The sequence below is a fragment of the Canis aureus genome, chromosome 16, assembly GCF_053574225.1.
Source record: "Canis aureus isolate CA01 chromosome 16, VMU_Caureus_v.1.0, whole genome shotgun sequence".
NCBI classification, from domain to species: Eukaryota; Metazoa; Chordata; class Mammalia; order Carnivora; family Canidae; genus Canis; species Canis aureus.
The window spans coordinates 47,917,290-47,932,870 of record NC_135626.1 but is presented as its reverse complement, the minus strand read 5'-3'; the positions used below and the strand labels follow the sequence as shown (position 1 = coordinate 47,932,870).

General features: G+C 41.9%; 1 protein-coding gene and 1 non-coding gene across 3 annotated transcripts; one reads left to right on the top strand and one right to left on the bottom strand.

Moving 5' to 3' along the window:
• Positions 1–2,155: 2,155 nt before the first annotated feature.
• On the bottom strand, positions 2,156–11,382 carry KPNA2 (karyopherin subunit alpha 2). Of its 2 annotated transcripts, none has more exons than XM_077853758.1 (11): positions 11,225–11,382; positions 9,859–9,956; positions 9,573–9,710; positions 7,947–8,035; positions 6,886–7,154; positions 6,330–6,424; positions 5,969–6,232; positions 5,541–5,774; positions 5,099–5,281; positions 3,348–3,497; positions 2,156–2,503 (listed from the first exon to the last, which is right to left on the bottom strand). In XM_077853758.1, the coding sequence occupies exons 2-11, from the start codon at positions 9,931–9,933 to the stop codon at positions 2,411–2,413; spliced, it is 1,590 nt and encodes a 529-aa protein (XP_077709884.1). In that variant the 5' UTR covers positions 9,934–9,956; positions 11,225–11,382; the 3' UTR covers positions 2,156–2,410. The 2 variants fall into 2 exon arrangements, with proteins under 2 accessions (XP_077709884.1, XP_077709885.1); XM_077853759.1 differs by lacking the exon at positions 11,225–11,382 and adding an exon at positions 10,733–10,873.
• A 3,702-nt stretch (positions 11,383–15,084) lies between these two features.
• TRNAR-CCG (transfer RNA arginine (anticodon CCG)) lies at positions 15,085–15,157 on the top strand. The gene has a single exon. It is a non-coding gene; the product is annotated as a tRNA-Arg (tRNA).
• The last annotated feature ends 424 nt before the right edge of the window (positions 15,158–15,581 follow it).

The following is a 15,581-nucleotide window of genomic DNA, read 5'->3' as shown; positions in this document are numbered from 1 at the left end:
ACTCCTTCTTAGAAAATCTTATCAAGTTCAAAAAAACATAGAAATGGATTTGAACTCTAAGGAAACCAGCATGCTTGCTAAAAATGTTATCTATGGATTTTAACTCTAAGGAGCTAGCGTGCTAAAAATGCTATCTAAAATATGAAAATGTATTTCTGGCAATCAGCTGTCTCCTGTCCATTACTTCACTATTGGGTCATGTTTTCCCTCTAAAAACAACAGACCTTATGCTTCTTACCAGTGTGTATTCCACTGGTCCCTCTGAGCCCACTCAGCCTCAGCTCTCTTAAAACAAAAACCTATGGTGTCCAGCTTTACTTCCAAGATTTTTCTCACATTCAAGACTTTTGAGTCCAGGATCTTAGGGACTTACCTTTTGAGCAAGGGTAGGAAAAAAAGGGCAGTGGAGCAAGTAGGTGGGAGCAGGAAGGCAGTCTGTGTAGTTTCGTGACTTCTCTTCTGCCTCTCCTCTATGGAAGCCTTTGCATATAAAAAGCCGAGAAAATGACCAGGGCTCCCAACAGGACGCCCTAAGCTCAGGAGGACGGGATGTAACATGCCTCGGTGTTCCAAATCAAAAACTTGGCTGCAGGAGGTACTTTAAAGAAGTATTAGCTGAAGTATTTGCTATTTCTATACGTAAATAAGCATTAAATATTATTTCATAGCAGGAACTTTAAGCCTATTCTCTGCAAAAGGCAAAACGTTACGTATGTATAGGTTAATGAACTGAAGGGTTAAGAATATCATGTTCAGGGATCCCTGGGTGGCGCAGCGGTTTGGCGCCTGCCTTTGGCCCAGGGCGCAATCCTGGAGACCCGGGATTGAATCCCATGTCAGGCTCCTGGGGCATGGAGCCTGCTTCTCCCTCTGCCTGTGTCTCTGCCTCTCTCTCTCTCTCTCTCTGTGTGACTATCATAAATAAATAAAAATTTAAAAAAAAAAAAAAAAAAGAATATCATGTTCATTCATATCCACTGAGAAAGTAAATGGAAATCTGTTGCATTATACGGATTTGCAAAACTAGCATATTTTAAAAACTGAATATAGTAGCCCTTTGTGGTCCTATCACACTTTGAGTCTTCAACCCAAATGCCCACCCCCATCACGTCAGCTCTAGATCGTCTATGGCAAAACAACCAGGCAAAGCTGTCCAATATCAGCAGTGGAGGCTTGGCTCATTACTTTTCCATGAATCAAAGGAAAAAGACAGTAGTGCTTTTAAGGTGCATTTCATTTGTCCTTAGGACTAGTGGGGCTCCTTATTAACCCTCCCTTCTCCTTCCCCCAAGCCCATTTCCTATGCTGCTAATAGTAACTATTCCTTAGATTAGTGCCTTCCAACCTGGACTGTACAGGAAGAATGTATGGGGATTAAAATTAAAATATCAGATACTGGGACCCCACCCCTTACCAATTAAACAGAATTTGTGGGTAAACTTTCCAGGTGATGCCAACAGCTTTGAAACCATGTTCAGCCTTGAAGTTTGGGAGGAATGAATTCTACTTGTAGCTTGAGACTTCTAATTTTATATATATAAATAAATAAATATATATATACACATGTGTATATATATTAAATTTTATGTACATGTATATATTACACACGCGTATATATAAACATCCTAATTATGATTAATATGCATACATATACACACATACATATATGTGTATAATATGTGTATGTATATATGTATATATATTTTTTTTTTTTTATTTTATTTATTCATGAGAGACACAGGCAGAGGGAGAAGCAGGCTCCATGCAAGGAGCCTCACTCCCTGGCCTCACTCTCACTCCCTGGCCAGTGAGATTTAAAGGAGATATTGGCTGAAGCCTTCTGGGAAATTCTGTTCATTTTCTTATGCAAACTTCTGAAAAATTCTATTCTGGCTGGAGTATAGTGGATATGAAGCTGCAAGTGCCAACAGCCATTACTGACAAAGAATCGAAGCAGCCTAGAGCAAACCCAGAGCTCAGAAGTGGGTAGAAGAGTTATGACTCCTGTATCTTTGAGGACATCACAAACCTGATATCAAATGTCATCTGCCACCAGAATTACACCTCTGGTTGGTCACATTGGTTTGGTTCTGTCACCCTTCATCTGCAATCTTAAGAACTCCAAATTAGAAAGTAATGCATAGGAACGGTGAGGTAGAGAAAAGGGTGGAATTTAATCTTTATTTACAGGACACTGTAAGATAGAAGATTCCACATAGAAATAAGCAACCCACTGAGAGGAGGAGCTTCATACAGTTTGTACAGTTCAGAACTGGTCAAGTATAGTTTCGTTGTAAAAAGTGCTACAATAACAAAACACATTTAAAAAAGAGTTCTTAGTAGAGAAACAGTAAGACAAACTTCTACCAAACAGTACACAACAAACAACTTTCTGTCTCAGCTGTACAATCTAAAAGTTAAAGGTCCCAGGAGTGCCATCCTGAACTTGGAATGTATAGCCTTCAGAGGTAGTTTCGGGCACAACATTCTGATCTTCCTCTTCCTGGAAGTATTAAAAAACAAAACCAAACAATATAATTTCACACACATAGCACATTTCTAGGAAGTAGCCTGCCTAGAAGTCTCTATTTACTCTTAAGGTCTTCATCTGCATATTATACTAATCAATGCCATACCATATTTCAGTATTTGAAATAGTGGAGGGAAAGCTGCTGAAAACTTGCCAATTCAGGAGCGCCTGGGAGATGGAAGATTCCGAATGGACTAAGGAATGCTACCACAGCAGACTTTCTTCCCCACCTGTCACTTTTCCATAGGAAATGGGAAGATGGGGATCCCTGGGTGGCGCAGCGGTTTGGCGCCTGCCTTTGGCCCAGGGCGCGATCCTGGAGACCCGGGATCGAATCCCACGTCAGGCTCCCGGTGCATGGAGCCTGCTTCTCCCTCTGCCTGTGTCTCTGCCTCATTCTCTCTCTCTCTCTGTGACTATCACAAATAAATTAAAAAAAAATTAAAAAAAAAAAAAAAAAAGGAAATGGGAAGATGGCCTATTAGCCCCAGAAGATGGCAGTGGGGTTGGCCCACTTTTCCATCATCTCCTATACAAACTTACTCTCAAGATACTCTAAAGTCCTTAAGACTGTTCATTCTAAAGAAAGAGGGGTAATTTTTAAAAAAATTTTTTTAATTTCTAAAGATTATATGATCATCAAGCCAAATATTTAAGAAGCAAAATATATATATACATTATGTCCTACTCACACTGATATTTTGCCATATTTAACAAGGTCACAGGGCTCATTTAAAAAGTATAAGGAAGAAAAAAATCTTATGGGCTTGACTTTGTGTATTTTCCAAATTCTTGTTAACTTTACCATGTTACTCACCTCTACAGAGAAATACTTCTCAATCAAGTTTAATGAAGCTTTGTACACAGACTCGTTTTCATGGTTTTGTAGAGCTTCAATTTTGTCCAAACCCCCACATTCTTCAATCATTATACTAAGTTTCTCAGTTTCACCTAGTTTCTCAGCAGCCTAAAAAAAATATCCAAGTTTAGTGGAATTTACTGAATGTTCTATTTTAATGAAAACCGTGAAAAAAAAAAAAAAAAAAAAAAGGAAAACCGTGTTTATGTTTGGGTATTGATGGATCTCAGACAACCACTTTAAAGTTCCTTCAACAACCCTATGAGATGGTTTTATTTCCAGTTTACATTTTCAAAAAATTCAAGGTGATCAGATCTATACTTGTTCTTAACAACTACTTCTGTAGCTCTCAGCTAGATCTTACAGTAGGTCTCAAATCATTTCTATGAATCAAAATCACCTGGGCAACTTTAAAAATGTTATCATAACCAGGCAGCCCCGGTGGTGCAGCGGTTTAGCGCCGCCTGCAGCCTGGGGTGTGATCCTGGAAATCCGGGATAGAGACCCACATCAGGTTCCCTGCATGGAGCCTGCTTCTCCCTCTGCCTGTGTCCCAGCCATTCTCTCTCTCTCTCTCAATAAATAAATAAATTAAATTAATAAAAAATTAAAAAAAAAGAAAGTTTAAAAAAAAACAAAAATAAAAAAAAATAAAAATGTTACCATAACCAAGTTTGGTCTTTGATGGGAACAGAATATTACTGTTTTATAAAAGCACCTCAGGGGTGCCTGGGTAGCTCAAGCCAGTTAAGCATCTGACTCTTGGTTTCAGCTCAGGTCATGGTCTCAGGGGTTGTGGGACTGAGCTCCATTTTGGGCTCCACTCTCAGCATGGAGTCTGCTGAGATTCTCTCTCCCTCCCCCTTTGCCCCTGCCACACATGCTCAGGTTCATAAATGAATGAATAAATGAATGAATGAATGAATGAATGAAAGAAAAAATCTTTTTTAAAAAGCACCTCTGATAACATCAAAGTGTAGTCAAGGTAGAGAACCATCGTCTAAGGACAAAGATGGCCTAAGGTGTATAAAAATAAACATCCCTGATTGGATTACTTACTGATAATCAAGAATTTATTAGGTATAAAAATGACATTGTGGTTTTAAAGTCTTCAAATTTTAGGATACATAAATCTTTACAGATTAAATAATTTATTTGCTTCAAAATAATTTAGAGGGTTTAGGTAAGAAGGAGTAGAAAAATAGGCCAAATGTTGACAATTTATTTATGCTGGGTGACAGATACACCAAGCATCATTATTCTAGACTCTTCTAGGTAGAATTTCCATAATCAGAAGTTTAAAGTCATTAGGTAGGACCTACCTATCCCCAACCACTGTGACAAAGTGTCATATGCTAGCATGCTCGGGTCAATTAGGAAGGGAATCAGAAAAAAAATAAAATGGATAACTAAGTCATCAAAATTTAATTTCACCATAATTCAGTAGGACATTGAAGAATTAAAGATTTCTGACAAAATAGATAGGAATGAATTGTGTCCACATATGGACTTGATTTAAATTCAGGTCATCCCCTTGTCATCTCCTTTAAATCTCTTATAATCCCTTGTCACGTCTTACCAAGAGTGTGGCCCACATAAGCAGCCTTTCTAATTCTGTGGCCTACTGAGCAAACTTAGCTGCCCTCCCGTGGGTTAAAATACCATCCATTACCATCAAGCCCAAGTTCAAATGCTACCTTATAACTTACCTGAAAGATGTTTGAAATGGCATCTAGAATAACCAGAATAATTTTGGTATCTTTTGCAGTTAAGAGGTTCATCAATGGTTCTATTATGCCACAATGAACGAGGTATACAATCTGTTCAACTGTTCCACCACTTGTATAGTTGGTCACAGCCCATACAGCTTCCTTTTGTGTCTTAAAGTCTGCCTAATAAGCATAAGGAAACAAGTTTAATTCAGAACAATTGTAAAAATAGGATCCCAAAAGTATGGTTATAGAAAAACAACTCTAACTACCAACAGATTCCATCTAATCTTAAGTGAAGGAGGTTACTGGCCACTATTTAGCAAAAGGACTCTAGGTAGAATCCAATATTGGCACATTAAGAATCTTATCAAGCACAGCTCTACCAAATGTCCATCCATAAATACTAACATTCTTTGACTAAATACTAAGACTTCATTACCTTAGAGAGAACACCAACGAGGAATGGGACTAATCCATGATTCACAACTTGCTGTATCTGGTCCTGGCGACCAGCTGTGATGTTTGACATCGTCCATGTAGCTTCCTTCTGAATATTAGTTTTGGGGTTCGTTAGCAGGCTAGGAAAGACAGCAAGTGCTCCTGCATCTATTACAACCTGAGTCTGTTCATCTGTCCCAGTGACAATATTTCCTATGGCTCTTAGTGCAGGAGTCTGAAAAGAAAAAGAAAAGAAAAAAAAGTTGATGCCAGTGGTTATCTTTTATTTTTTCCAGCACTGCTCAAAAACTCTATAAAGGTTCTGACAAATCAGAGGCCCATCATGGCCTAAAATAGGCAATGTCAATTGTTAGTATCAACTGACCATGCTTAAGGTTTAATATTTTTAGCTAAAAGTTAAAAACTTACCACAATGGGTAATTCAGTAGCTCCTAAAAGCTTCACAAGTTGGGGCACAACTCCTGTTTTCACAACCATTTCAATCCGTTCATTTGGACCATCAGTAAGGTAGGAAATGGCCCAGCAGGTATCTGCTAATACTTCTGGATCATCATGATGCAGGAGACGAACTAAGGTAGGAAGAATCTGCTCAACAGCATCTAACGGGGGTGCTGGATTCTTGTTGCGACAAAGGTTTGAGAGTGTCCAAGTAAGGTTACGTAAGTAACCACACTGAGGGGAAAGAAAAATGCAGTGAGAACTCCTGTGTATTTTCAGGGGGTGGGAAAAAATAAGAATCAAGAAGTAAACTAACTTATTAGTAACTTACTGCTAAAGATGACATATCAGGAACTGCAAGGAGAGCCAACAGTGGGTCAACTGCACCATACTTGATAACCAAGTCTCGAAAAACTGAACCATCACCTAAAAAAAGGCAAGGTTAATTATAACCTACTTGTCTAGCACCATCAATATTCAATGACTGAGTTCACCAGTGTCCTAACGCAAACACAATACTCTCGGAAATTCCCTAACTTACTTATATGCCATTAGCAGCCCTGATAAGCACTGGAAGCAAACAAGTTTAAATCTTAACACACAGGTCACTCTTACTTATGGACAAGGCACTTCTCCCAACCTCAGTATGATCAGAGATAGTCCAAAGAATTTTATTTATTTTTTTAAAAAGACTTTACTTATTTATTCATGAGAGACAGAAAGAGAGAGAGGCAGAGACATAGGCAGATGGAGAAGCAGGCTCAAGGCAGGGAGCCTAATGTGGGAATCGATCCTGGGAATCCAGGATCACTCCCTGGGCCAAAGGCAGGTGCTAAACCACTCAGCCACCCAGGGATCCCAGTCCAAAGAATTTTAAATCCAAGTACCTGCAATGTTTCCTAGAGCCCATACAGCTTGTTCACTGATGTGGGCATGGGAAGATGCCAACAGAGAAATGAATGCTGGGATAGCACCTCCATCGACCACAGCCTTGGTCTGTTCTGATGTCCCAGAAGCAATGTTAGTGAGGGCCCAAGCAGATTCAAACTGAATAGGACTACAATCAGTTCTGCCCAAGAAGGACACAAATTTTGGAATCAAACCAGCCCGGATTATGTTGTCTATGGGGGGCTGTTTTTCCCTAGAAAGCAGTTTCCTAAGGGTAAACAAAAAAAGAAACAAAGTTGAAAATGATTAACAAAAGTAGTTTGTGTAAAAATCAATTTAAAATGCAACTTAAGAGTTTAGAGCTAATGCACTATATGTTGACATATCCCGGAACTTAAGGGAGATGAACAGACTGGTTGCATAGTATGACCACATATGGTGTCTTTAACTACCTTTTTTCCCCCAAAATAAAATATTACCAATAATGGAAATTTGCTATTCCCCCAGAAAACTACTTTAGATCTTTTTACTTTAAAACTGACAGAATTACACTGCCATTCTTAATTTGTGTTTCCTTATCTACTAGTGAGGTTAAACATCTTTTCCTTCGTTATTTGTCACTTGGATTGTTTTTTAGTACACTGTCAAAATACAGAAATTACTCATTCTTTCTGTTAATGGATGTCACAAATATTTGTATTTGATAAAAGTTAAGAGTAAGCACACCCATGTGTTTGGGCCCATGGATGTGCCAATCCCATTTACTAAGTAATTCCTCCTTTCTCTATACCAACCTTGGTTGGTGCCACCTTGACAAAAACTGTTAATTTACTCAAAAAGTACACCAAAAGGTTAATAGCAATTATCACTGCGGGGGTGAGTAGGACTTCAGGCAATTATAGAAAAATCATACTTTCTTTCACCTAAGGGAAGATTCTAATGCAAACAGCCTTATGACCAACTTAACCTTCATTTTACTGTGCCATCTGTCTCTTTCCCATCAAAAAATCCTAAAGGGCTGATATCTTAGGTTACCCATGCTATAGCAGAAAAGACTTACCTAGCAGCTTGAGTAGCCTGGAGCTGGCTTTCCAAATTGTTGCTATTTATGCCTTTGACAATGTCATCAACAGACCAATTTACAGTGCCCTGCAAGGAGAGTGTGACTAATTTCAAATGATCTCTTTTAAGATTAAATATAAGCAATAAAATCCTTACTTGCCATTGTGAAGACATTTTTAGATTTATAATCAGGTACTAAAAGTTTAGCCTTACATTTAATTTTGGCTATCAATCAATTATTCATGGTTTTGTATGCAGAATAGTGCCAAAACTTGGTATATGACTCACTGGAATCTCCAGTTGTGGAGTATCATCCCAGCATCTCATCAGTAAAAGGAGACTGCAAACAATTTAATAAATGAAATTCAAGCAGTCTGAAGACTGGTCCTACAGTCTCAATCACTTGCATTTAGATATGCTGTTAGGGAGAAAGGGATGGAGTTATATAGGCAGTGTGCTGGAGATTTTCATATGTAAGCTTATAATCTATGCATTTCCATAGTACAGGGCTACAAAAATGTTTCATGCTGTGATCATAGTAGAATGGTTTGAGAACCAGTGCTATAGTTAGCTCAAAAAGACAACACCCCTGTTCCCACAGGTGCTTACAGCTTAAGAAGGAAAATGTGAAAAACAGACAACCATAAAACAAATGGTGAATATTTATGTTGTGTTAGCATTTACTCTCCATTTTTAGTGCACATCTGGGATGCTATGGGAATTCTGAAAAGGAGACATTTTTCCTGCTAGGCTGACCAAGGAGTGCTGTAAGAAGATGGGATTTGAATATAGTACTCTAGAAATAACACATAGGTATTAACTATTCAGTGAAAAACAATTTTTTGAACTACTAAAGGTTCTCAGTATCTTTGAAAGATACAAAAAGATAAATCTGAAAACCTAAGATTGATCTAATTAAAAAAAAAAAACTTCAAAGAATATGGATTTAAAACTACCAAAATTTTTAACAGAGAAAGAACAGGTCTAAAGCAGTATTTTTAAGACTATGTTTAGGTAAATAGTATGTGGCACAGAATGAAGGGAAAGATAAATTAGAAGACCATCTAAAATAGTTCAGGAGGGAAAAGATCTGAACAAAGCTGGTGACAAATACAAAAAATAGGGAACATCCAAAGAAGCCAGAAAGTGACTGGTTCTAGACACACGAACTTTCTGTTAACACAGGAATGGCCAGTCAAGGTCCTGAACTGGTGGCTAGAAATGCAGGGAAATCTGAAGGGAGTTCAGAGCTAAAGGAGACTTCAGAATCTGTTTCAGTACATTACGGAGACCAGGAAAGAAGACAACCCAACAGAATTACTGACTGGGAGAAAAAAAAAAAAAAAAAGATCATTAACAGAGTTGACAATTAAAACCATTAGGCTAGGAACATTATTTAAGTTTCTTCCTTTCTTTCTTTAAGTAGGCTCCGTGCCCAGTGTGGAGCCCAATGTGGGGCTCAATCTCACAATGCTGAGATCAAGACCTGAGGTGAAATATGAAATAAAGAGTCAGATGCCTAAGCGACTGAGCCACCCAGGGACTCCTTGCTTAAATTTCTAAGAAAAGCACCATATTGATTTTGTGGGTTTGCCAGAATTCACAATCTAAAATATATATTTACCTGGTTGTTGCGGTTTTCCTGCAGTGGAGAGGTAGCGTCATCAGGAAATGAGCTTACATTTCTCCTTTTCAGCATCTGGTCATCCTTCTTCGCTTTCCTCAGCTCCACATTAACTTCTATTCGGCGCCGCCTCATTTCCTTGGAAGAAGATAAACCACTTCACCCACTATATCAATTTTTGTGGCTAAGTGAGAATATTTATTTCAAATTTCCTCAAAGTTCTGATCACTTCCCAAATATCTTTCCATTTAAAAAATAGCATAGGAAAGCAACAGAAGATACTCACCGTACTGTCTTTCCCCTTGTTCTTGAATCTGTTAAGGCGGGCAGCTGGTGAATTAGCATTCTCGTTGGTGGACATGGTTATGAGACAAAGGAAGAAAGCTGTAAGATGGAGGAAGAGAAAGAAATTTCCCATTTATCATTTTGCTTTGTCAATAAGAAGAGCATTAATAGAATTACCAAGCATATACTGGACCCACACTTGTATAGTAGAGGACTAACTTCCTTTTTCAGCACTATGAAATACTGAACTGGCCCAACAGTATTAGTCCCCTCCTCTCCGAAAGGCTGAGACTTCCTGGAACAGTGCTGTCCATCAGAAAGAGAAAGCAAGCTGCATAAATTGAAAATTCCTGGTAACTACATTTTTTCAAAAACGCAAAAAGAAACGGGAGAAATGAATTTCAAATCTATTCCCTCCGGCCCAACACGTCCGCTATACTCTCCTTTCCACATGTTCTCCTATTTCGAGCTAGATAGATTTTACACTTTTCATACTAATACTCGGAGATCATGTGCGTACTTGGGGCTTACAGCACAGCTCAATCCGGGCTAGCCACATCGGTTTGAGGACTCACACACCACACTGGACGGTGCAGCTGGGACCAACTGAACACAGGGTGGGGCAAACTGAGCTCACAGTTAAAACCGACGTCCTAACGGGCCACAAATCCATATTCCGGAGGCTCTCCCAATGGCCAAAACAGGTCCATTCTCCACACTTGAAAATTAAAGGAGTATGTGGCACATCATCGCGTTACGGAGGCTTCCATAACCCTGCGTGTCAACACCGAGACCTCGAGACCCAATTCTGCATCCTCAGCACCCGGCAAACATTTTCATTCCCAAGAAACGCTCTCAGTTAGGCGGCTACTAACCCCGCTTCCTTCAAACAGAGCTCTTTCAGAGCGATCGCCAAGGGAGGACAAAAGTACAAGTCCTCCTGGCAATGTGCGGTCTTCCATTCCGTGATGTTCCCTGCCGACGCTGTGTCACAGCCGGGCCTGGGCCTACGTGTTAAGAGACGGTTCTTCCAACTGCCACCGCCCCCCCACCCGGGAAGATGCAGCGGGGAACGGGCGGAGGCGGGGCCAGAGGGGACAGCGCCGCCCGGGCCTCGGCGATCTTCTGGGCCGCGACGCGCCGCAGCTCCCGCCGCGGTCCGCAGAGCCTCAGCGGCCCCCAAACCCAAGCAATCGCACCGCGACACGGCCGCCTCCTCAACGAACGACGCCCCCAGGCCTCGTCAACGACGGAGGCCACAGCCAGGTCGGGCGTGGAATCCGGGCCTCCCCTCCCGCCACCACAAGCGGGGCGCGGCCTGCCAGCCTGCCGCTGCCGCTCGGGCCGGGCCCTGGCCTCAGTCGTACCTCCACGGCCGGCTCAGGCTTCCACGGGAGGCGGTGCGGGGCGCGCAGGCCGCGGGTCAGCTGCCCTCAAGACGTCCACCGCGGATCAGCCCAGAGACGGTGTGGCTCGTGCTGCCGGCCGGCGCGATTTAAATTTCCCGGTGTCCCCGCATTCCGATTGGCTGGTTCGAGCCTACGCTGCGCTCCCATTGGCGGATTTGAAAAACACGTTGATTTGGGGGGGTCATGGGGCTAAGAAGGAGAGAAGAGAGCATCGCGAGATATGGGAGAGGCCAGGCAATCCCAGAGCGCTTTGCAGGTGGATGAAGAAAGACTCCAGATCCCGGCGTGCAGCGGGCCAGTGCGCTGGACTTTGGCCTCAATCTAGGGGCTCTGCGGGGGGTTCATGCTAGTGAGGTTGCTCCCAGGTCGTTTGCCTGGGCAGCTGCTTTAACCCAAACACCACAACTGATTTCCAAAATAATGCTCTTTAAAATTCTTGAAAGAGAGGAGGTGGGTAAAAAAAGAAAAAAAATTTGATATAGAAACATATTGCTATGAGGTTTTTCCTTGATGGGACACAGTAGGAACTTGGCAGGGGTTTCTGGCCACTATGGAAGGAAAGGATAAGGCAGGTTTGGGCTGCATTTTTTAGTTTTTATTTTTTTAACGTGAGTTAGAAAAGACTGCATAGAAGCCACAAACATGGAAACAGAAGGTTTCTTAAGCCTATTTCTCCAGTCTTTTACTTTTAAATAATTTAAAATACAATAAATAAATAAATAAATAAATAAATAAATTCAAATACAGAAGAATTGCAAATCCATACCCAGATTGGCCAAATATTAACATTTTGCCACATTTGCTATTTCTCTATGTACACATGCACACACACACATATGTGAGTAAAAGTAATATGTAAAAGCCACGTATACATTTCTGAGCCAATTGTAAGCATTTCAGAAATTATGTCCCTTAACCACTAAATACTTCATTTTGTATCTTCTAGTAACATTCTTTTATATGACTACACCACAGTTATCAAATTCAGGACAAATGAACTTTTTTTGGTTTTGTTTTAGGATTTTTTTTTTTAAGTAATCTCTACACCCATCATGAGGCTCAAACTCATGACCCAAGATCAAGAGTGGCATGCTCTACCAACTGAGCCAGTGAGGGATCCCAACACAACTGAATTTTGATGCTATCATGTATTATGTAGTATGTTCAAGTTCTGACAATTGTTCCAATATGTTCTATGCTGTATTTTACACTTCTCTGAATAAAATATTTGCATTTTCTTGCATCACAAATGGTTACAGAGCATCAGAATTAAAGACCTTTTTGTTTGTGCAATTTTTCTGCATTCTAAAAAGGGCATTTTTAGAAATGTTGTATTGGCTTATTTATTTTACTATAAAGAAATTCAAACATTGAACTTTATCCATTCTTGCAGGCATTTTTGCCAGCCTCATTCATTGTGTAGCAGCCATGCGCTTCATTAGCAGTTGATTCTACGCCTCCCAATTCAATCAGTATGATCCCATCCCCCTAAGTGCAAAATGTGGAAGGAATTCACCCCTAAACCAGTCACTGCAAGGGATTCTCTTGGCTACTGTGAATGGTTCAGACGCAGGCATATGACCTAAATTCATTCAGTCGGGAAGCCTATGCCTTTTGTTTAATGACTGGTGATAGGAAAGCAGGCTCTGTTCTTCTGAACTGGGGGATGTGAGTCCTAGAAATTTGAATAGGACAATTGTAGAGAAACCATGAAAGCTCTGATCAACAGCTTGCCCTACCTCAGAAGGTTGCAATTACATAACTTTGCAATTATGTCACCTGACACACTTCCTTTGTTGTTTAAGCCAGTTATATTGGGTTTTCTTTTGCTTGAAAATATGGAGTACTATGTGCCCAGAAGTGTTCTAAGTGTTTTACATATATTAATACATCTAATCTTCACAACTCTGCGTTGTAGTATGATTATTATTACCTTGACCATTTCACAGAAGACTGAATTAAGAGTGGTTAAGTAGCTTGTCCAGGTTCACAAAGCTGGTAAATGGCCAACAGATTCAGACCCAGATGGCCTTGCTCTCAACCACTGTTCTGTACCCTCACCTGAAAACAGTCTGAATCAGAAATATGATGTCAAAAGTTGCCTTTGAAAGGTATAAAGTTGCCCTGGGGGTACCATACACCCTCTACTCTTAGCTATTATAGTTTGGATGGAGGTTCAGGAGAGGGCCTTGTCTGGCCTAGGCCAACCAGTACATTCCATCCCCAGACAGGGGATTGGTTTGATGATGAAGATAACACAATGCAATAAAATGTTTATTGAGGCCTTTGGGCATAAGACAGCCTCTCTCTTTCACAGGACTGGGTGTGCTAGTGTGAGCCTGAAACTCTGCTGCTTTCAGAGAAGCAAATCCAATTGTACCTAAGGCTAAATAATTGTAGTTTGTCTGTCAGTCATTGTTTCAAGTAAAAACCATTTTCCACTGAAAAAAGCAGTTAGTTTAGCTTGCAACTGAAACATCAAACATTTTTTTTTCCCTCAAAAGACAACCACTGAGGGGTGACTCGCTGGCTCAGTCCCCTGAACTTGCGACTCTTGATCTCAGGGTTCTGAGTTCCATCCCCACGTTTGGGGTAGAGATTACCTAAAAATGAAATGTTTTTAAAAAGTGGGGGAAAAAAAAAAGACAACCATTGTATTTTGGTATGCGCTAGAAGTGGTTGTCTTTTTTTGTACCGTGAATAAGTGAATTATCATTTACTAATAATGTCCTAGTTTTCATCAAAAGCATTTCCTTAATGACTCAGGGTCCACAGGGAATAAAACAGTGACATATGACACACAGACACGTAAGATTTCAAAGATACACACCGAGGTGTTAATCGTGGTAAGCTCCACATGGTAGAATTTTGGTCAATTTCCATTTTCATTGTTTGGTTCACCCATACTTCATACAATTCTACAATGAACAGGCGTTAGGTGTCTAAGGAGACAAACGAAATTATCTATTTTTAAAAACCACGAAAGCGGCATCTTCACGTGCAACAAGCATAGACATACTGCACGTGGCACCAAAAAGTCTCTGAATCTTATCCAAGACCTAGGATAGGATAAAAAATAATAATAATAATAAATAAAAAAGCAAATCCATATTATATTAATGGACCTTGTTATATCCATTTCTCCTTTAATTCGGAAGGAAAGCAGAGAAAGGGGAGAAAAATGGATTTAATCGAGGAAGAAAATGCATATTTGTAAAAAAAAAAAAAAAAACTTTTTTTAAACTTTTAAAAAGGCTGTTCCTGCTGTAATCCCCCAAGAGTCCCCAGGACATCCCAGTTTATGATACAGCTACAGGCTGACCGCGGGCAAGAGAAAAGGAGGGGCAGGACGGGACGCGAAGGTTGCGGGGCGTGCAGGTGCGGGCCGGGGCGTGCAGGTGCGGGCCGGGCGCCAGCTCCGCGGGAGGCGGCACCGGCGCGGGCCCAGGAACTTTGTAAAATGCAGACGCGCGGGCTCATCCAGCTACACACAATTAGCACGGAGGGAGGACAGGCACTGGAACTTCGTCTAAGTTTCCCCCAGCGCGCGTGACGCGCCGCCAGGACGGAGAACCTTCCGAGGAGCCCCGCCTGCGGGCAGCCGCTCTCAGCCGCCCGCGTGCCGGCCACGCAGCCGCCGGGCCCCGGGAGCCGGGAGGGCTACGCGCAGGCGCACGGGGGCGGGAGGAGGGCGCAGGGGGCGCAGGCGCGCGCTGTCGCTGCTGGGGGCGGCGCCCGGCGCGGGGCCGCGGAGCGCGGGGCGGGGCGCGATGATGGCATCGCGTAAGGAGACGGTGTGAGAACCCGGATCCTGTGGTGACCCAGTGGCCTAATGGATAAGGCATCAGCCTCCGGAGCTGGGGATTGTGGGTTCGAGTCCCATCTGGGTCGCACGGAGATTAGTTTTGGTGGAGAGGGAGGCGGTCGTGGGGGCTGACGGCGGGGAAGTAGATTTTGATCTGTGATCCTTCCGCGTCTCTGACGGCGGCCTAGAGAACAGCTGTACCTACAGATTAGGCACTGCGCGTCCGCGCGTTAAAGACCCTGCCGCTGAGACTGCAGCTGAAGGCTGAGACTTGGCACAGAACGGGGGCACTTGCATTGAGTTGCTTTTTTTTTTTTTAAGAAAAAAATCCTTAGGGAGCACGACCTGCCGACTAGACAGATGGCATCACCCCCCTTTGGTCCACCTTCTCTAGCATAGCTTCACGGTGGGCAGCCACACGTGCAGAGCTCCCCCCGCCCCCCCACCGTCAGGGGTGTGGGAGCCCTCCCGGCGCGCTGGCTCCGAACAGATTCCCTTGCAGCACTAAGG

Excerpts from the sequence above, each read along its gene's own strand:
- KPNA2 (XM_077853758.1), bottom strand. The coding sequence starts at position 9,933 with ATGTCCACCAACGAGAATGCTAATTCACCAGCTGCCCGCCTTAACAGA. Across the intron at positions 8,036-9,572 it reads AGGAAAACCGCAACAACCAG|GGCACTGTAAATTGGTCTGT; the intron begins GTAAATATATAT and ends CTCTCCTTGCAG. Across the intron at positions 7,155-7,946 it reads CAGGCTACTCAAGCTGCTAG|GAAACTGCTTTCTAGGGAAA; the intron begins GTAAGTCTTTTC and ends GTTTACCCTTAG.